General features: G+C 39.2%; 1 protein-coding gene across 1 annotated transcript in view; it reads right to left on the reverse strand.

The window, feature by feature from the left end:
* Positions 1–22142, reverse strand: part of TANC2 (tetratricopeptide repeat, ankyrin repeat and coiled-coil containing 2) — a 553793-nt gene that overhangs the window by 25610 nt on the left and 506041 nt on the right. The window contains 2 exon segments of the mRNA XM_037807876.1: positions 170–355; positions 7132–7368. Coding sequence (XP_037663804.1) covers positions 170–355; positions 7132–7368 — 423 coding nt within the window.

Below are 22142 nucleotides of genomic sequence, written 5' to 3' on the forward strand. Positions count from 1 at the left end.
CCCTTTTCTTTAGGGCAATGACCTAAAAGCCAATTTATATTAGTTTGGCTGGAAATTTTGTAATGATGCAACCTCCCAGTTTTCTATGCCCAATACATAGCATTAAAAAACAAAACAAAACAAAACAAAATCCAAAAAAAAAAAACAAACTTATCACTTCCTTTCTTACCTCAGTGTAACCCATGCTGGCTGCAGCAATGAGAGCCTGTTGTATGGCGTGGCTCTTTTTAAACACTCCTTGCTGCTGGCCAGCCATTGTCCAGTCACACTGAATCAAAAACTTTACAACCTCCAGATGACCTCGGAGTGCAGCATGGACCAGAGCACACTGCCCATTTTTATCCAGGTGATCCACCTAAGGGAGGGGACAGAGAAATTCGTGTGAACAAAGACTTGTGGCCAGAAAGGCAAGCCTGCACTCCCAGTCTAGTCACATCAGCCCATTGCACATGTCTGGGTTATTGAGATTCATCTGTTTCCACTCCCTGAACCAATCTCTGAGCAAATTTAGAAGACACTCTCCTAGATGCCCTTCCTTGGGTGAGATAATCACTGCGATACAACTCTGTTTGATTTTCCTCTGGATAGAAGGTCTTTTCATAAGGTCAGGCTTTTGTTTTCACACCAAAAGAAAAAACAAAAAGCAAAACCCCCAGCTCTAGCTCTGTTCTCCTGAGATACATTCTTCTATGTCCTCAAATAGTTCTTTTCAGACCAAGATTTGGGAGACCTGTAGCTCTGCTGGTGCCAAAAAAAGCCTTTGAAATCATGACTGAGAAGAAAAACATTTTGAAACTCCAACTTTTGGTCTTCCAAAGAAGTATAATATCTCATATCATGAATCACACATTTGACCACTAAGCTTTGGCAAAGGCTGCTTCTGTCTTCCAACCGGAGAGCAGAATCTCAAAGATATGGCAAAATGGGCTAAAGGCACTTGGAGCTTAATGCTAGACTGAGCATCAATAACTTTTCTTAAAATTTGATTACAAGTTTAGGCTGAAAGAAGAGTCTGATTAAGATCAATCCACCAGAACGCCCCTAGGTACAAGTCTCAATAGATGAGAAGCCTTTTCTGGCAGGTAGGCAGGTTATCTGTCTAGTGGCAGTTAGAACTCTTGAAACCTAAGTTCTATTTCTGGCTTTCTCACTGACTTTAGTTCCAGCCAGTCATCCATGTAACAAATGATACTGAATGTCTACTATGTGTGAGGTACCACATAGGATCAAAAGATCAATAAGATAGTAATATATGGAGTCTGCTCTCAAGGACAAGGTAGGGGAGATGCAAAAAATATGAAAAAAGTTTATTCAACAACATAGTATATAATAAATGTCACGAGGAAACAAAAAGTGCAATAAAATTTTAGAAGAAGGAAAAACTAGTTCTCAGCTAGAATCAGGAATGGAGTCAGAGGAAAAGGTCTATCCCAACTGGCTGAAACAGGAAATGATGAAATTACTGTAAAATTTTAAAGGCTAACATACATGAAGGGGAAGTTTAGACAATAATGTTGAGAGTGTCTTTGGGAACTAGAGCACAGATATTTCTGAAAGCCAGGCTAAATGGTCTGGAATTAACTTGGTAGGTAATGGGGAACCATTGAGGGCTTTCATACTTAGAACTGTGCTTTTAAAAACTATGAATAGTTGATTCCAGGGCTGGGGCAGTAATAGGAAAAGATGAGTCTGGAACATCTTGTGGGCCTAGGAAGTACTCAAAAAAACAATATGGGAAATTGAGAGGACAAAGGAACCAACCTGAAGGAGCTCCCAATAGCCAAATCCAGGGCAATTTGAGCCAAAAAGTAAATAATAATAGTAATAGATTATAGCTAAGAGGATAAAATAAACATCCACGAATCCACAGTGATATAAAAAAATAAACAAATGGGGGAGAAGGGGGAGCTCTTCCTTACATAGAAGTCCAATTAATAAATTTTGAAGGAATGATGGAAATAGAAAATCACCATTAGGTAAACACTATAGCAATAATTGTTGCAGCCAGGAATCATCAATGGATCTTAAAATTAGTGGAAAAAGGTATGATGAGAAACAAAATATCTGCTTAGTTTCAAAGCATCTCCCCAAAGGATACTTCTTAATTACAAAGAGAAAAACAGTATTTTTAGAGTTGAGAAACCTGAAAGACACTACCTTCTCTAAATGATCAGTCAGCATCACCTGTAATAAGATGTATCAACATCATAGAGTACTTCCTGATGTGCTGCATTAACACAGGCAGAACACTATGTTGGTGATATTCTTGCCAAAATATATAAACTCAACTAATCATGAGAAAACACGACAAATTAAAACTGAGGAGCATTCTGCCATATAATTTGCCAGTATTCTTCTAAAGAGTCAAGATCATAAAAGAAAAGAAAGACTGAGGAACTGTCCCAGATTGTAGGAGACAAAGGAGCCACAACAACTAAATGTAATGTTGAACTCTGGGTTGGATTCAGGACGAGAAAAAGGACATTTACTGGCACAATTGGAAAAATATGAATAAGATCTGTAGATTAGTTACTAGCATCATATAGTATTAATCTCATGGTTTGATAATTGAACGACGGTTATGTAAGCTGTAAAAATTAGGGGAATGAAGGATATATAGGAACTGTACTATTTTTGCAATGTTTTTGAAAGTCTAAAATTATATCAAAATAAAAAAATTTTAAAAAAAGGAAGAGGATGTATGTAATGAAGTAGATAAGATTAAAATCTGAAAAGGAGGGCTGTTACACAAGAAGATGCCTAGAATACTTCAGGAGGATGGTGTCAGTTGGGATAGAGAGAAAGGAATAGATGACCAAACTATTTTGAGGATAAAATTGAGGAACTGACTACTAAGTGGATTTGGAAGAGCAAAGGAGAGGAAGGTGTCAAAGATCCTTAGTTTTGAGATAAATGGACACTATATTAGATTTAAGAAAGAATAAAGATGATGAGTGATTTTAGAAAGGTAAATTTGAGGGACCAGTGAGGCATCTGGGCAGAACTGTCCAGGAGGCAGTTAGGAATGTGAAACCAAGCTTAGAAAATTTTTCAGGTGTTAGCAATTTGGAGTTGAGTCACCTGAAAGTAGGTGGGAGAACTAGGACCTGGATCTTTTTTATGCCAAAGCCTATGATTTTAATGCTGAAACCATGCGTGAAAGTACAGGGATGGAGAAGACCACAGAACAATATCTGAGTGATCAGCTACATTTGGAGAAAGAAGAGAGATGAGCAATCAAGGAGGTAGGAGAGGAACTAGGATAATATTAAAAGTTTTGAGAAATAATGTGCCAGTTTGAAACTGTTTTGTACCCCAGGAAAATCCATGCTCTTTTAATATAATCTTGTGGGGACAGACCTATTGTGGGTGGGACCTTCTGATTAGATTGTTTCCATGAAGATGTGACCCACCCAACTGTGGTGGGGACTTTGATTATTTTGTTTTCATGGAGATGTAACCCTGCCCATTCAAGGTGGGTCTTAATTAGTCTACTGGAGTCCTTAAGAGAGCTCAGAAGCTGAGAGAGAGCTCAGAGCTGACACAAACTCAGACATTTGGAGATGCTAAGCTAAGAGATGAAGCCCAGAGTTTGGCCTGGAGAAGCTAAGTAAGAACCTGCAGATGCTTAAGGAGAAAGCTACTGGAATCAGAAGCTGAAAGCAGTGTAAACTGGGAGCAAAGGACAAGCAGATGCCAGCCATGTGCCTTCCCAGCTGACAGAGGTGTTCCAGACACCATTGGCCTTTTCCTCAGAGAAGGCATTTACCCCTTGATGCCTTAATTTGGACATTTGCATGGCCTTAGGAATGTAAATTTGTGAACTGATAAATCCCCGTTAGTAATGAAAATGTTCAAAGATTGATTGTGGTGATGAATGTACAACTATATGATGATACTAAGACAACTGACTGTACATTTTGAAGGACTGCATGTTATTATGGGAATATATCTCAGTAAAATTGCATTAAACAAAAAGCCTATTGTAAAAGCCAATCCATTTCTGGTATACTGCATTTCCAGCAGCTTTAGCAAACTGAAACAAGTTCTGTGGTCAAAATTGCCAATACTATGGAGACATTTAGAGTGTGAGGAATCAGGAAAAGCTGCTTTATTTGGTGACTGGCAGTTGTTAGTGACTTTAAAAAAATATTAATGTGGTAACATAAAAATAACAGAAAAATTTCCATTTTAGTCATTTTTAAGTGTACAGCTCAGTGGTATTAATTACATTCATGATGTCATGTTACCATCACCACCATCCATTACTAAAACTTCTTCATCACCCCAAACAGAAACTCTGTACCATTAAGCATTAATTTCCCATCTCCCCTCCCCCAGCCCTTGGTAACCTCTAATCAACTTTCTGTCTCCATGAATTTGCTTCTTCTAGATATTGAATGAGTGGGATCATACGATATTTGTCCTTTTGTGTCTGGCTTCTTTTGCTCAGCATGATTTCAAGGTTCATCCATTTTGTAGCATTTATCAGAACTTCATTCCCTTTTTACGGCTGAATAACATTCCATTGTATGTATAAACTACATTTTGTTGATCCATTCATCTGTTGATAGACACTTTGATTGCTTCCAGCTTTTGGCAATTGTGCTACTAGGAACATGAGGGGTTCCAATTTCTCTGCATCTTCACCAACACTAGTCTCTGTTTTTTTTTTTAAAATAGCCATTCTATTGGGTATGAAGTGGTATCTATTTGTGGTTTTGATTTGAATTTCCCTAATGACTAATGATATTGAGCATCTTTTCTTGTGCTTACTGTCCATTTGTATATTTTCTTTGAGGAAATGGTTATTCAAATCCTTTACCCATTTTTAAATTAGGTTGTTCATCTTTTTGTCGTTGAGTTGTAAGAGTTCTTCATGTACTCTGGATATTACACCCTTATCAGATATTCGACTTGCAACTATTTTCTTCCATTCTGTATGTTGTCCTTTTCATTTTATTGATAACGTCCTTTGATGCACAAGAGGTTTTAATTTTGATAAACTATTTTTATTTTGATAATCTATTTTTTTTTCTTTTGTTGCTCATGTTTTTGGTGTCATATCCAAGAATTCATTGCCAGATATGGGCCACTAAGATTTTCCTGTTTTCTCCCAATAGTTTTATAGTTTTAGCTTCTATATTTAGGGCCTTGATACATTTTAATTTTTGTATATGGTAAGGGGCCATCTTCATTTTTTTTTTGCATGTGGCCATCCAGTTTTCCCGGCACCACTTCTTTTTTTTTAAATTCAGTTTCATTGAGATATATTCACATATCATACAATCACCCGTGTTGTATACTTAACTATTCACAGTACCATCATATAGTTGTGCATTCATCACCTCAATCTATTTTCAAACATTTTTCTTATACCAGAAAAAGCAAAAATAAGAATAAAAAATAACAGTAAAAAAGAACACCTAAATCACCCCCCCACCCTATTTTTCAACCAGTTTTTGTCCCTATTTTTCTACCCATCCATCCATACAGTGGATAAAGGGAGTGTGCTCCACAAGGCTTTCACAATTACACTGCCCCCTTGTAAGCTACATTGCCATACAATCGTCTTGTTCAAGAGTCAAGGCTACTGGGTTGCAGTTTGACAGTTTCAGGTATTTACTTCTAGCTATTCCAATACATTAAAACCTAAAATGGGTTATCTATATAGTGCGTAAGAATGTCCACCAGAATGACCTCTTGACTCCATGAATCTCTCAGCCACTGAAACTTTGTTTCATTTCGCATCCCCCTTTTGGTCAAAATGTTCTCAATCCCACGATGTTGGGTCCAGACTCATCCTTGGGACTCATATCCTGTGTTGCCAGGGAGATTTATACCCCTAGGAGTCAGATTCCATGTAGGGGGGAGGGCAGCTGGCACCATTTCTTAAAGAGACTATTTTTCCCCACTAAATATACTTGCAGTCTTGTAGAAAATCAGTTGGCCATAGATGTGTGGGTGTATTTCTGGACTCTCAATTCTATTCCATTAGTCAAAACATTTACCTTTATGCCACTAACACAGTTTCAATTACTTTAGTTTTGAAGTAGTTTTGAAATTGGGAAGCGTGAGAACTCTAATTTGTTCTTCATTTTCAAGATTGTTTTGGCTATTATTTGGTGTCAGTTATTTTTGAGAACGTAGCTTCAGCTGAATGTCAGGAGGTTGGGATGGTTTCTTTTTTTAAGGGTACTATTTAGGTACTGTATAAGATTAAAAGAGACTTCATCTAAGAGATTTCATTTAAGACATTTTCATCTAAGAGATTTCATTTTAGAGAGTTCCAAAAGGAGCCTCAGGAGTCCCACTTTCTTCCCTGGTAAGAGCATTGGATGCCTCAGAATGAGGTCATACATATTACTCCTATTTAATTGCAAAACCACCCAAATCCTAGATTTATTTTCAGAACTGAAACAAAACACTATGACACCATAATTTCCCTAGAGGTCTACATTCGTGAGAGCAGGATTTTTCTTTTCACCAATATTTTGAAGTCATGTTCTTTTGTACCAGTGGTTCTTGAGATACCATAAAGCAAATACACATTTCAGAAACATTTTTTACGGAACTGAAATGTACTAACAGAAATACTTCTAGGCGCCTCTGGTCAGTTTGAGTATAAATATGGAGTCTTTTTCTTTCTGTACCTCTAGGGTGGTGGTCTTCAGAGGTTCTGGTGTCTGTTCTTACATCCACAGACAGTTTTTCTTCTCTACATATGAAAAGCTTTGAGTCTGGTGGCACTATTCAGTTCAGACCTCCTACTGCAGTCTCCCTGCTCCCCAACTTCTCCTTCCTCATTCTTTGTTAAATGGGAGCTTCTTCTGAGGTCAGTAGAGCATTTCTTGGTTGATAGGCAGGGACTTGTTATGGTTGCTGATTAATGCAGTTTCTTAAGTGCCTCTCAAAGGCTTTAGAACTGTTTTCAGGTGCAGTGTGGGCTGGGAATGGTAAGTAGACAAATGTTGGGAAGTATGCAGAGCCAGTACTCCTTTTGATTTGCTCCCTAAAAGGGTTTGAGGTATTTACTTAGACTCATGAGGTAACAGGAAATAAGAAAGGCTCTACCTCACAAAGAAAGAAAAAGGGAAGAAGAAGAAAGCAGTACAGTTGGGCAGCCATTACCTTGGCCCGTTTTTTGCACAGCAGCACAACGATACTCAGGTATCCTGCTGCTGCAGCATAACCCAGAGGTGTCAGGCCGCTTTCAGAAGAGGCATCTACGTTGGCCCCAAACTCCAAAAGGAGGGCCACCATTTCTGTGTAACCAAGATGAGACTGGACACATAGAATTGGCGCATTATTTAAAACCTCTGTCCGGTAATTGATGTTGGCACCTCCCAAAATCAGCAATCGGCTGACCTAGAAATAAAAAGAAATAATAATCAGTACAAACATCTGTGATAATGTGTTGTAAACAGTTTTATTACATTATCTGAAATACCACAACAGTGCCTAGTAGCATGCTGTCTCTGCATTATTTTATAATCTTCATCTGTTCCTTTCTCAATATCTTGCCTTAGGAGTCGAATGACTTCTTTAAATAAACTTAGTAATGGGAGTAGTTTGCCATACATACTGTAGCACTGAACACAGACTCCACTAAATGAACTATTGGTTAGAAAAGCTTCTATCCAAACAAAGGCTAGGAGTTCTAATCAACCAAGATGGCAGCATAAGATACTCTAGAATGCCATTTCCCCACAGAATTTTTGAACAACTAGCAAAGCCACTTTCCTTAGGACTCTGAAAGGCAGTTAAAGGGTTGCAGTAACTGAGCAAGTGCTAAATCAAGAAAATGCAGAAAACTGTAGGAGACGCTCATGATGCCTTTGCTGGCCCCTCTCTTATCCCTTCCCTGGCATGGTGTGGAGCCAGCCTGAGCTCCCACTATGGGTCCCTGGCCTTGCTCTGGATGGAGTAGAGTAACCCTTATGCACAAACTGTGATGCCTGTATGTTTCGGTGCCAATCTATTGGGTGGCAATATGAGAGACTGAACCAGGAAACTTGTCTGGGTTCACCCTCCTAGAACATGCTTTACAGGGAGAAGCAGCTTGCTGTCAGTGAAAGCAGCATAAGAAACAATTAAGACAAATCAGTCTGAGGCAAAGGAATACCTACTTTAAGTCATACAGTGGAACACCTGGGAGGGAGAGAAAGTCATTTCATAGAGTTAGGGGGTGCATTTCAATTCCAGTATGGAAGAATTCCTAAAGCCATAACAAGCACAAGCCAGTATAAAACAGTCTCAGAAAAGAGAGCCTGCAATTCATATTTCCCTTGGGCTGATTATCTTGATAAAAGGGCTAAACTCTCAAGGAGAGCACCAGCCAATACAGAGCAAATTTGCAAATACCGTGAAAGGTGTTTTCATTTTGTGTTTTTTGTTTTTGTAAACTCCTGGCATTCAAGGAAATCTCTGTCATATCACTACCTGGTTAAAAACTGAAAGAACAGATGGCTTAGGTATTAAATCCCAGAATTAACACTTTAAAATCTTAAAACATACAGTGTGCAACAAAAGATCACAAGACAAGAAACAGAAAATGATGGCCCATTCAAAAGAACTAGATAAAAATCCAAAAACCATCAGTGAAGAAGACCAGACTTTGGGAATACCAAACAAAGACTTAAAAAAAAAAAAAAATGATCCTCAAAATCTTCAAGCAGATAAAGGAAAACATGGATAAAGAACTAAAGGATATCAGGAAAACAATGATTGAACAATATGAGAATGTCAATAAAGAGACAGAAATTTTAAAAAGGAACCAAACAGAAATACCAGAATTGAAGACAACAACTGAAAAACTCCTTAGAGGGTTTTAACAGCACATTGGAGCTGGAAGAAGAAAGAATCACTAAACTTTAAGGCAAGACAATTGAAATGATTCAGGCTGAGGAACATAAAGAAGAAAGAATGAAAAAAGTGGATAGAGCCTAAGAGACTTGTGGGACACCTTGAAGCATACCAATATACATATTACAGGAGTCCCAAAAGGAGAAGAAAGAAAGGAGCAGAAGGAATATTCAAAGAAATAATGGCAGAAAATGTCTTAAATTTAATGAAAGACATGAATATGCATATTCAAGAAGCCCAAAGAACCTCAAACCGGATAAATTCATAGAGAACAACCCAGACACATGGTAGTCAAACTGTTGAATGCCAGGGATGAGGAGAGAGTTCTGAAAGCTGCAAAAAAAAAAACAAAAACAAAAAAAAACAAAAAAAACCACAAAACGTGTAGTGCCAACAGGAGTCCTAATAAGATTAATTTCTAGTTTCTCATCAGAAACCATGGAGGCAAGAATGTAATGGGATTGGGCATGGAAGATAGTCTTTCGCACACCCACTGCTGATTGTCTTGGAGCAAGGAAGGCAGAGGTGAGCCATAAGGGGAAAAAAACCATGCCCCTTGCAGCCATCTTCCCAATGGGCTGGGAACGCTCCTGCCCGGTGCAGGCACCACAGCCCAGAGCTGCGCCCAAAATCCCTGTGTGACAGGAAGTGTTTCCAGCAACACGCGCACACGCTACAATACCGGGAATGGACAATAGCCTTTTGTGCACCCACAGCTAATTGTCCCAGAGCTGGGAAGGCGGAGCTGTTAGGAAAGGGGGACATTAACACGCCCCATTCAGCCATCCTTACAGCAGGCTGGGAACGGACCTACACAGCCCGGCGGCCCAGAACTTCCCTTGAGGGATGGTGTGCACTTGTGACGTAGCACAACCTTCCCTCAGCAGAGACCCTAGAAGGACACGGCTTGGAAGAGGGACCCACTCAGAAATCCCAGGGACCACACACCAATACCAAGGACTTGTGGGTCAGTGGCAGAGACAATCTGTGGTGAGACTGAAATGAAGGTTTAGACTCTTGAAACAGCCTTAAATCTCCAGGAACACCTGGGAGGTTTGATTATTAAAGCTGCCCTCCCTCCCTAAGTGCTCAGACACATGCTCACATTCAGGGCGGACAGCACCAACAACACACCCAAACTTGGTGCACCAGTTGGACCCCACAAGAATCAGACCCCCACACACCACAAAGACAAAGTTGGGGAGAACTGACTTGAGGGGAATAGGTGACTTGTGGATCCCATCTGCTGGTTAGTTAGAGAAAGTGTATGCCACCAAGCTGTAGATCTGACAAATTAGAGATTAGACTTTGAATGATTCTACATATCCTAAAAGAACCCTATCAAGTAAAGCAAATGCCAAGAGGCCAAAAACAACAGGAAATTTTAAAGCACGTGAAAAAACCAGATAATATGGAGAACCCAAACCCAAACACCCAAATCAAGTACTATTTGGAATTAGCTGGGCATTTATACTTTGTGTATTTATATTGTGTAGAAGGTTTGGGAAGTTTACTTGGACATAAGTTACTTTGGACATAAGTACTTGGAGTACTTGGAGCAATTAATCAAAGAACTAAAGACAAACAACAAGAGCATGGCACAGGATATAAAGGACATGAAGAAGAGCATGGCACAGGATATAAAGGACAGAAAGAAGACCTTAGAAGAGCATAAAGAAGAAATTGCAAGAGGAAATAAAAAAACAGATGATCTTATGGAAAGAAAAGAAACAGTTGACCAAATTAAAAAGATTCTGGATACTCATAGTACAAGACTATAGGAAGCTGAAAAACGAATCAGTAACCTCGAGGACCATAGAACAGAAAATGAAAGAACAAAAGAAAGAATGGGGAAAAAAATTGAAAAAATTGAAATGGACCCCAGGGATATGATAGATAAAATAAAACATCCAAATATAAGACTCATTGGTGACCCAAAAGGGGAAGAGAAGGGTAAAGGTCTAGAAAGAGTATTCAAAGAAATTGTTGGGGAAAACTTCCCAAACCTTCTACACAATATAAATACACAAAGCATAAATGCCCAGCTAACTCCAAATAGAATAAATCCAAATAAACTCACTCCAAGACATATTCTGATCAGACTGCCAAATACTGAAGAGAAGAAGCAAGTTCTGAAAGCAGCACGAGAAAAGCAACTCACCACATACAAAGGAAACAACATAAGACTAAGCAGTGACTACTCAGTGGTCACCATGGAGGTGAGAAAGCAGTGGCATGACATATTTAAAATTCTAGAGAGAAGAATTTCCAACCAAGAATACTTCATCCAGCAAAGCTCTCCTTCAAATTTGAGGGAGAGCTTAAATTTTTCACAGACAAACAAATGCTGAGAGATAATGCTAATAAAAGACCTGCCCTATTTCAGATACTAAAGGGAGCCCTACCGATAGAGAAACAAAGAAAGGAGAGGGAGATATAGAGAAAGGTTCAGTACTAAAGAGATTCAATATTGGTTCATTAAAGGACAATAAGAGAGAGAGGGAAAAAATGTATCTGACAAACATAAACCAAAGATAGGATGGCTGATTCAAGAAATGCTTTCACAGTAATAATGCTGAATGTAAATGGATTAAACTCCCCAATTAAAAGATATAGATTTGCAGAATGGATCAAAAAATATGAACCATCAATATGTGCATGCAAGGAACTCATCATAGACACAGGGACACAAAGAAATTGAAAGTGAAAGGATGGAAAAAATATTTCACGCAAGCTACAGCCAAAAGAAAGCAGGAGTAGAAATACTAATCTCAGAAAAAATAAGACTTTAAATGCAAGGATGTTATGAGAGTCAAAGAAGGCCACCACATACTAATAAAAGGGGCAATTCAACAAGAAGAAATAACAATCATAAATGTTTAGGCACCCAATCATGGTGCCACAAAATACATGAGACAAACACTGGCAAAACTAAAGGAAGCAATGGATGGTTCCACAATAATTGTGGGAGACTTCAACACATTACTCTCTCCTATAAATAGATCAACCGGACAGAAGACCAATAAGGAAATTGAAAACCTAAACAATCTGATAAATGAATTGGATTTAACAGACATATATAGAACATTACATCCCAAATCACCAGGATACACATTCTTCTCTAGTGATCACAGAACTTTCTCCAGAATAGACCATAGGCTGGGACATAAAATAAGCCTCAATAAATTTAAAAGAAATTGAAATTATTCAAAGCACATTCTCTGACCACAATGGAATATAATTATAAGTCAATAACCATCAGAGACTTCGAAAATTCACAAACACCTGGAGTTTAAAAATGAGGGGAAGATGAAAACATTCCCGGATAATCAAAAGCTGAGGGACTTCATCACCAGTAGATCAGTCCTATAAGAAATGCTAAAGGGAACTGTGCAGGCTGAAAGGAAGGCACACTAAACAATTGACTGAAACCATATGAAGAAATAAGAAAAAAAAAAAAGAATGCAAAGAATGCAGTGGGATGAAATATTTAAAGTGTTGGAAAAAAACAACTACCAACCAAGAATTTTATAACTTGTGAGAATGTCTTTTAAAAATGAGGGGAGATTAAAACATTCCTAGATACACAAAAACTGAGGGGAGGGTGGGGCAAGATGGTGGAGTGGTTAGGCGTGGAATTTAGTCTCTCCTCTAGAGCAGCTGGTAATTACCCAAAAACTGTATGAAGCAGTGTTTTTGGGGTCTCCAGTGACCAGTCACACACTGTACACAAGTTTGGAACCTGAGGAAAAGCTGAGATTGCAGCAAATTTTGTAAGTTCCCCTGACAAGGGGTCTGGTGCCCCTCCCTGCCCAGACCTCATGGACTGTCTTGCAGCTGGCTCCCTGAAAGGGAAATACAAACAAACAAACCAACGATCTGCTGAGGCCAAGAAGGGGGACTCAACCCAGCCTCAACTGCAGAATTAATTAACTAATTTTTGGAGTCGGGGTGCTAAAGAAGGGCTGGGATCTGAGAAGGGGGGGCACATAAAAGTGGGCATCCATTCCCTGGTTCCCCAAAAGCCCCCACCCCCTTTTCCCCTACATTTTGTCCCTTCTCCGTTCTCACTGCCTCCTTTTTGTACTTCAATAGCCCCTGGCAGGGAGAGAATAGAAGCTGTTGGAGAGTAATTATCAGACAATAGCCCAAAGTACATATTTAAATGCTCTATTCTGACAGTGACAAAACGTCCAGGCTGGTAAAGGGCTTTTAAAAGGGACTTCATGTTTTTTTCTTTTCTATTTTTTTAATTTAAAAGTAACATATGTGGTTGTTTGCTATCAGATAGCCCAAGTTGAAGGTCTAGGCTAGTCTTGGGGGTAGACAGAGTACCCAGAACTTCTTTGAATTCCATATGCACTTCTGAAGAACGTCTCCACCCCAGTCTTTAATTGGCAACTCAAGCTGACCAAGGAATTGAGCTGGAGTTGCCCCAAAGAGGAGAGGGGAGAAGGGAATAGTGCCCCTGGGAGACAACCGGAGTTCCTAGGATTGGGAGAGTGGAAGGAGGTCCAGCTCAACTGGCAGCCCTCCTTCTGGGAACTCAGACCTCAGGGGCTTGAATTCAGATTCCAGCTTCAGTCAGTCACACCCCTGACAGGATCAGAGTCACTTGGAGAACTAAAGTCTACATACCTCCTTACACTGGTTGGGGAGCTGCGGGCTGGCAAGCACCACCTGCTGGACAGGAAAGGAAAAGCACTGATTCTAGAGGCCTCACAGGAGGGTCTCATTCTCAGGGAAACTCCATATCCTCCTCATGAGACCTGGGCCTCTCTAGACTGGGAAAACCTGACTGGGGCTGACCATATCTGAGAAGACTCTCTCACAGAAAAGCTACATAGAGGCAGGGCAAGAAACAGAAAAACAAGAGGTGAAAAATTCTGAACAACTAAATAGAACCTAAGTTAGAGGTCTAGAATAAGCTGAACTGAAAAACAGAGGCCAGAGAACAAAGTCAACCAACCCCTAGGTAAAGGAGTGAAAATGAGGTCCAGAATAAACTAATCAAGTAAATCAGATGCCTCAACAATTAAAGATAATGAGCCATACTAGGAAACAGGAAAATATGGATCAGCCAAAGAAAAAACTAATAGTTCAATCAAGATACAGGAGTTGAAACAACTAATGATAAATCAGTTCAATGAACTGAGGGAAGATAAGACAAAAGAGATGAAGGATATACAGAAGACACTGGATGACCATAAAGAATTTGTAAACTTGAAAAAGCAAATGGCAGAACTTATGAGAATGAACGCCACAATGGAGGAGATGAAAAACACAATGGAGGGCACAACAGTAGATTTGAATGGGCAGAAGAAAGGATCGGTGAACTGGAAGACAAGACATTTGAATTCATACACACAAAAGAACAGATGGTGAAAAAAATGGAAAAATACAAGCAGGGTCCTAGGGAGCTGAGTGACAATATGAAATGCACAAATATATGTGTTATGGGTATTCCGGAAGGAGAAGAGAGGGGAAAATGGGCAGAAAGAATAATAGAAGAAATAGTCACCGAAAATTTCCCAACTCTTATGAAAGACAGAAAATTACAGATTCAAGAAGTACAGCGTACCCCAAACAGAATAGATCTCAACAGATCTAACTCCAAGACACTTACTGAACAGACTGTCCAATGTTAAAGACAAAGAGAGAATTCTGAAAGCAGCAAGAGAAAAGCAATCTATCACATACAAGGGAAGCTCCATAGGATGATGTACAGATTTCTCTGCAGAAACCATGGAAGTGAGAAGACGGTGGCATACTATATCTAAGATACTGAAAGAGAAAAACTGCCAACTGAAAATTCTATATCAGCAGAACTGTCTTTCAAAAATGAGGGAGAGATTAAAATATTTTCAGACAGACAGAAACAGAGAGAGTTTGTGCATAAGAGACCAGCACTACAACAAATATTAAAGGGAAAAGAGAGGAGAGAGAGAGTTGGAGAAAAGTACAGAAATGAAGATCCTCAGGAAAGGTAAAAGGAGAGAGAGGAAAAAAATAAGATATGACAAATGAAATCCAAAAGACAAAATGGTAGAAGAAAGTACTGCCCTTACAGTAATAACACTAAGTGTTAATGGAATAAACTAACCAATAAAAAGACAAAGACTGGCAGAATGGATTAAAAAACAAGACCCATCTATATGCTGTCTACAAGAAATTCACTTTAGACACAAGGACAAAAATAGACTGAAAGTGAAAGGTTGGAATAAGATATTTCACGCAAACAACAACCAGAAAAAAGCGGGAGTAGCTATATTAATATCAAATTAGACTTCAAAAGTAAAACAATTAGAAGAGACAAAGAAGGACACTATATATGAATAAAAGGGTCAATTCATCAAGAAAACCTAACAATCATAAATATTTATGCACCAATCCACAGTGCCCCAAAATTCATGAGGAAAACACTGAAAACACTGAAAGGAGAAGTAGATACCTCTACAATAATAATTGGAGACTTCAATACACTGCTCTCATCAATGGATAGAACATCTAGACAGAGGATTAATAAAGAAACGGAGATGTTGAATTGTACAATAAATGAACTAGACTTGACAGACATTTATAGAACACTACATCCAACAACAGCAGGATACACTTTTTTCTCAAGTTCTCATGGAACATTCTCTAGGATAGACCACATGTTGGGTCACAAAGCAAGTCTCAACAAATTTAAAAATATTGATATGATAAAAAACATTTTATTGGACCATAATGGAAGGAAGCTGGAAATAACTATCAGGCAGAAGACAGTAAAATTCACAAATATATGGAGGTTAAACAACACCCTCTTAGAAAACCAGTGGGTAAAGGAAGAAATTACAAGAGAAATCAGTAAATACCTTGGGGCAAATGATAATGAAAACAACATATCAAAACTTATGGGATGCAGCAAAGGCAGTGGTGAGAGGGAAATTTATTGCCCTAAATGCCTACATTAAAAGAGAAGAGAGAGCAAAAATTGAGGAATTAACTGATCACCTGGAGGAATTAGAGAAAGAACAGCAAACTAACCCAAAGCAAACAGAAGGGAAGAAATAAAAAAGATCAGAGCAGAAATAAATGACACTGAGAACAGGAAAACAAAAGAGAATCAACAAAACTGGAAGTTGGTTCTTTGAGAAAATCACTAAAATTGATGGACCACTAGCTAGGCTAGGGAAAAAAAAAAAAGAGTGGAAGCAAATAAATACAATCAGAAATGGCAAAGGAGACATAATTACTGACCCTGAAGAAATAAAGGAGATAATGAGAAGATACTATGAGCAACTATATGCTAATAAACTAGACAACTTAGACGAAATGGACAACTTCCTAGAAAAGCATGAACAACCAACACTGACCCAAGAAGAAATAGATGACCTCAACAAACCAATCATAAGTAAAGAGACTGAATGAGTATCAAAAAGCTCCCAAAAAGGAAAAGCCAAGGACTAGATGGCTTCACATGTGAATTCTACCAAGCATTCAAGAAAGAATTAGTACCAATCCTGCTCAAAATGTTCAAAAAAATTGAAGAATTGGACAGTTACCTAACTCATTCTATGAAGCCAACATCACCCTAATACCAAAATCAGACAAACATACTACAAAAAAAGAAAATTATAGAACAATCTCTTTAATGAATAAAGATGCAAAAATCCTCAACAAAATACTCACAAATCAAATCCAGCAGCACATTAAAAGAATTACACACCACAACCAGGTGGGATCTATTCCATATATGCAAGGCAGTTTCAACACAAGCAAATCAATTCATGTAATACACCACATCAGTAAATCAAAGCAGAACCACATGACCATCTCGATCGATGCAGAAAAGGCATCTGCCAAATTCAACATCCTTTCCTGATGAAAACACTTCAAAGGATAGGAATAGAAGGAAACTTTCTCAGTATGATAAAGGCAACAGATGAAAAACCCGCAGCTAACATCATACTCAATGGAGAGAGACTGAAAGCTTTCCCTCTAAGATTAAGAACAAGACAGGGATGCCCACTGTCAGCATTGTTATTCAACATTGTGCTGGAAGTTCTAGCTAGAGCAATCAGGCAAGAAAAAGAAATAAAAGACATCCAAATTGGAGAGAAGAAGTAAAACTTTTACTGTTTGCAGATGACATGATTCTATACATAGAAGATCCAGAAAAATCTATAGCAAAGCTATTAGAACTAATCAGTGAACATAGCAAAGCGGCAGCCTACAAGATCAACAAACAAAAACTGCAGTGTTATTATACACAAGTAATGTGCAACAAGAGGAAGAAATCAAGAAAAAAATTCCATTTACAACAGCAACCAAAAGAATCAAGTATTTAGGAACAAACTTAATGAAGGCCACAAAAGATAGTTAAGATGGCAATTTTACATAAACTGATTTATAGATTGACTGCAATACCAATTAAAATCCCAATGACTTACTTTACAGAAATAGAAAAACCAATAACCAAATTTATTTGGAAGGGCAAGGTGCCCCGAATAGCCAAAAATATCTTGAGAAAGAGGAACGAAGTGGGAGGTTCATACTACCTGATTTTGAAACATATTACAAAGCTATAGTGGTCAAAACAGCATGGTACTGGCATAAGGACAGATATACCAACCAATGGAATTGAATTGAGGGCTCAGAAATAGACCTTCGCATCTATGGACAATTGATTTTTGATGAGGCAGTCAAACCAAAGCAACTGGGACAGAGCAGCCTCTTCAATAAATGGTGTTAGGAGAACTGGATATGTATTTCCAAAAGAATGAAAGAGGACCTCTAACTCACACCGTATACAAAAATTAACTCGAAATGGATCAAAGACCTAAACGTTAGCACTAAGATCATAAGGCTCTTAGAAGAAAATGTAGGGCAATATCTTAAAGATCTTGTGATAGGAGGTGCTTTCCTAGACTTCACACCCAAGGCATGAGCAACCAAAGAACAAATAGACAAATGGGATCTCTTCAAAATTAAACACTTTTGCACATCAAAGGACTTTGTCAGAAAAGTATGCAGCCTACGCAATGGGCGATATTTGGAAACCACATATCAGGTAAGGGTTTAACATCCCGAATACATAAAGGGATCCTACAACTCAACAACAGAGAGACAAACAATCCAATTAAAAAATGGGCAAAAGACATGGACAGACACTTTACTGAAGAGAAAATACAAATGGCTCAAAAACATGAAAAAAAATGCTCAACTTCACCAGCTATTAGGGAAATACAAATCAAAACCACAATGAGATATCATCTCACATCTACCAGAATGGCCATTATCCAAAAAATAGAAAATTACAAGTGCTGGAGAGAATGTGGACAAAGAGGCACACCTATTCATTGTTGGTGGGAATGTAGAATGGTGCAACCACTCTGGAAGACAGTGTGGAGGTTCCTCAGGAAGCTAAGTATAGATTTGCCATATGACCCACCTATTCCATTGCTAGGTATATACTCAGAGGAACTGAAAGTTAAGGTACAAATGGACATTTGTAAACCAATGTTTATTGCGCCATTATTCATGATTGCCAAGAGATGGAAACAGCCCAAATGTCCATCAACGGACAAGTGGATAAACAAACTGTGGTCTATCACACGATGGAATATTTTGCAGCTGTAAGACAGAACAAAGACATGGAACATATAAGGTGGATGACCTTGAGGACATTATGTTGAGTGAAGTCAGCCAGAAACAAAAGGACAGATACTGTATGGTCTCACTAATACGAACTAACATTAATGAGCAAACTTTGAGAGTTAAAAGCTGACAACACAGGCTACCAGGAGATAGAAAGAGGGTATAGATAGGGCGTTTGATGCTGAAGGACTACAGAATGTTCAGCAGGATTGATTGTATAGATTCAGAAATAGATAGCATAATACTGTGTGATGGTAGCACAATACTGTAAGTACACTGAACAAAGACGTCTGTAAGCAAAGCTGAAAGAGGTGGGATAGGAGAATGTATGACACCTGAGGTAAAGAAAGATGATAAAGACTGGGACTGTATAACTTGGCAAAAACTGGAGTGGCCAATGACTGTTACTAAATGTACAAATATAAAAATGTTTCTACATGTGGGAGAACAAATGAATGTCAACCATGCAGAGTGTTGAAAAAGGGATGGTATTTGGGAAAAAAAACATAATCAAAGCAAACTGGAGTCTATGGTCAACAGTAACATTGTAATATGCTTCCATTAAATGTAACAGAAGCAATATACCAAAGCTAAATGTGTATGAGAGGGGGATATAAGGGAGGGATATGGGATTCTTGGTAGTGGTGTTTTCTGTCCTTACAATTATATTGTATTGTAAGACATTTTATTTTTCTTTGTGTCATCTTATTATTTGCTAAAAAAAACAAACAAACTTTTTTTTTTGTAAAAATCAACATGTTCAAGTGCTGATTGTGGTGATAAATGTACAACTTTATGATGATACCATGAACAACTGACTGTACACTGTGGATAAATGTATGGTATATGAATATATCTCTATAAAATTGTAGGAAAAAATATAAATAGGTGTAAAAGTGCTGAAGAAAACATGGAGAGAGGAATGTACCTATTTACTGTTGATGAGGAGGCAGAAAGGTGTAGCCTTTCTGGAAGTCAGTGTGCTGGTTCCCCAAGAAGCTAAGTATGTGGGAGCCATAAGGTCCTGCAACCTCACTATGGGGTATGTACTTGGAAGATCTGAGGGCAGAGACATGAATGGACATTTGCACCCTGGTGTTTATGGAGGCAGTATTCACGATTTGCAGTGGGTGGGGGTGGCCTAAGGGTACACTGACTGAGGAACAGAATGGTGAACTGTGGTGTATGCATGCAATAGAAGATTGAGCAACTACTGAGAAGGAGTAAAGTTGTGAGACACACAGTGAGGTGAATGGATCCTGTAGACAGCGTTTTGAGTGAAGTACGCCAGAAACAAAGGCAAACACTACAATGCCTCACCAATACAGACTAACTACAATGTGTAAACTCAGAATTGAATCTTAGAGCACAGCCTAAAAGAAAAATGATTATTGTAATGGTCCCTAGATTGTAAGCTCTTACAGCAGTCAAATCTATTCCTGAATTGTAATGGCTAGCTCTAAACTCTGAGATGCTGATCCCTTGTGTACAACCTGATTGGTCTCTGGAACACTGGGTATCTGTGTGACACCCAAAACTCAGACCTAGAGCTTGGCAGATATGAACGTCAGTATTAGCGCATACAGCAACTGCAAAAAAAGAGAAAGCTATAAAAGAGCCCAGACTTCAATTAGAGATATGAATGAAGCAGATCTGGATAAGACTAGGGCAAATTGGGATACAGGATGAAGGTTGAAACTGACTGTGTTAAAACTTTAACTTCCATGTGAGATCAAGGGAAGAGATGTTTATTTGGTGCAGGATCTATATTTTCTAAACAATATAACTTCTACAATCAGTTTGTTCACACAATTTGGGCATGTTCTAGTTTGCTAATGCTGCTGGAATGCAAAACACCAGAGATGGATTGGCTTTTATAAAAGGGGGTTTATTTGGTTACACAGTTACAGTCTTAAGGTCATAAAGTGTCCAAGGGTACCTTCACTGGAGTATGGCCAATGGTGTCCAGAAAACCTCTGTTAGGTGGGAAGGCACGTGGCTGGTGTCTGATCCAAGTTCTGGTTTCAAAATGGCTTTCTCCCAGGACATTCCTCTCTAGGCTTCAGCTTCTCTCCAAAACATCACTTTCAGTTGCTCTTGGGGCATCTGTCCTCTCTTAGCTTCTTCGGAGCAAAAGTCTGCTTTCAACGGCTGTCTCCAAGATGTCTCTGTAAGCTGCAGCTCCTCTCTTAGCTTTGTGCATTCTTCAAAGTGTCCCTGTGCCAGTTTGAATGTATTGTGTCCCCCAAATGCCATTATTTTTGATGTAGTCTTGTGGGGCAGACGTTTTGGTGCTGATTAGATTTGCTTGGAATGTGCCCCACTCAGCTGTGGGTGATGACTCTGATGAGATATTCCCATGGAGTCATGGTCCCACCCATTCAGGGTGGGCTTTGATCAGTGGAGACATATAAATGAGCTGACTCAAAGAGAAGGAACTCAGTGCAGCTGTGAGTGACGTTTTGAAGAGGAACAAGCTTGCTAGAGAGGAACATCCTGGGAGAAAGCCATTTTGAAACCAGAACTTTGGAGCAGACGCCAGCCACATGCCTTCCCAGCTAACAGAGTTTTTCCCGGACGCCATTGGCCATCCTCCAGTGAAGGTACCTGATTACTGATGTGTTACCTTGGACACTTTACGGCCCTAAGACTGTAACTGTGTAGCCAAATAAACCCCCTTTCTATAAAAGCCAGTCCATCTCTGGTGTTTTGCATTCCGCAGCATTAGCAAACTGGAACAGTCCCTCTTGGCTGTAGCAGCTTGCTCCTTCTGTCTGATCTTATATAGCGCTCCAGTACTTTAATTCAGACCCACCCTGAATGGGGGGGCCAACACCTCCATGGAAATGATTCAGTCAGAGTCATCACCCACAGTTGGGTGGGGTGCATCTCCATGGAAACACTCAAAGATTTACAATTTAATTAAAATTGACAGGTCTGCCCACACAAGATTACATCAAAGATAATGGCGTTTGGGGGAACATAACACATCCAAACTGGCACAGGTGGAGAATAAAAATATATATGCAGGACCCCCCTGAGGAGCTGGGGGAAAATGTGGAAGTGTTGGACTTCCTAAACCTGGACTGTTGCTAATGTTCTCACAAACATTGAGGACTGGTGGTTTGATGTGCCGAGCCTTCTATCATGGGACTTGCCGTTATGAAGCTCATTACTGCAAAAGAGAGGCTAAACCTATATATAATTGTGAATAAGTGTCTCCCCCTGAGTGCCTCTTTGTTGCTCAGATGTGGCCCTCTCTCTTAGCTAAGCACCTCAGTGGGTGAACTCACTGCCCTCCCCCCATGTGGGACCTGACTCCCAGGGGTGTAAGTCTCCCTGGCAACACAGGACATGATTTCCGGGGATGAATCCGGACCCAGCATCATGGGATTGAGAACATCTTCTTGACCAAAAGCGGGATGCAAAATGAAACGAAATAAAGCTTCAGTGGCTGAGAGATTTCAAATGGAGTCGAGAGGTCACTCTGGTGGACATTCTTACGTACTATATGGATAACACTTTTTAGGTTTTAATGTATTGGAATAGCTAGAAGTAAATACCTGAAACTATCAAATTCCAAACCAGTGGCCTGGACTCTTGAAGACAATTGTATGACAGTGTAGCTTACAAGG

The sequence above is a fragment of the Choloepus didactylus genome, chromosome 18, assembly GCF_015220235.1.
Source record: "Choloepus didactylus isolate mChoDid1 chromosome 18, mChoDid1.pri, whole genome shotgun sequence".
Classification (NCBI taxonomy): Eukaryota; Metazoa; Chordata; class Mammalia; order Pilosa; family Megalonychidae; genus Choloepus; species Choloepus didactylus.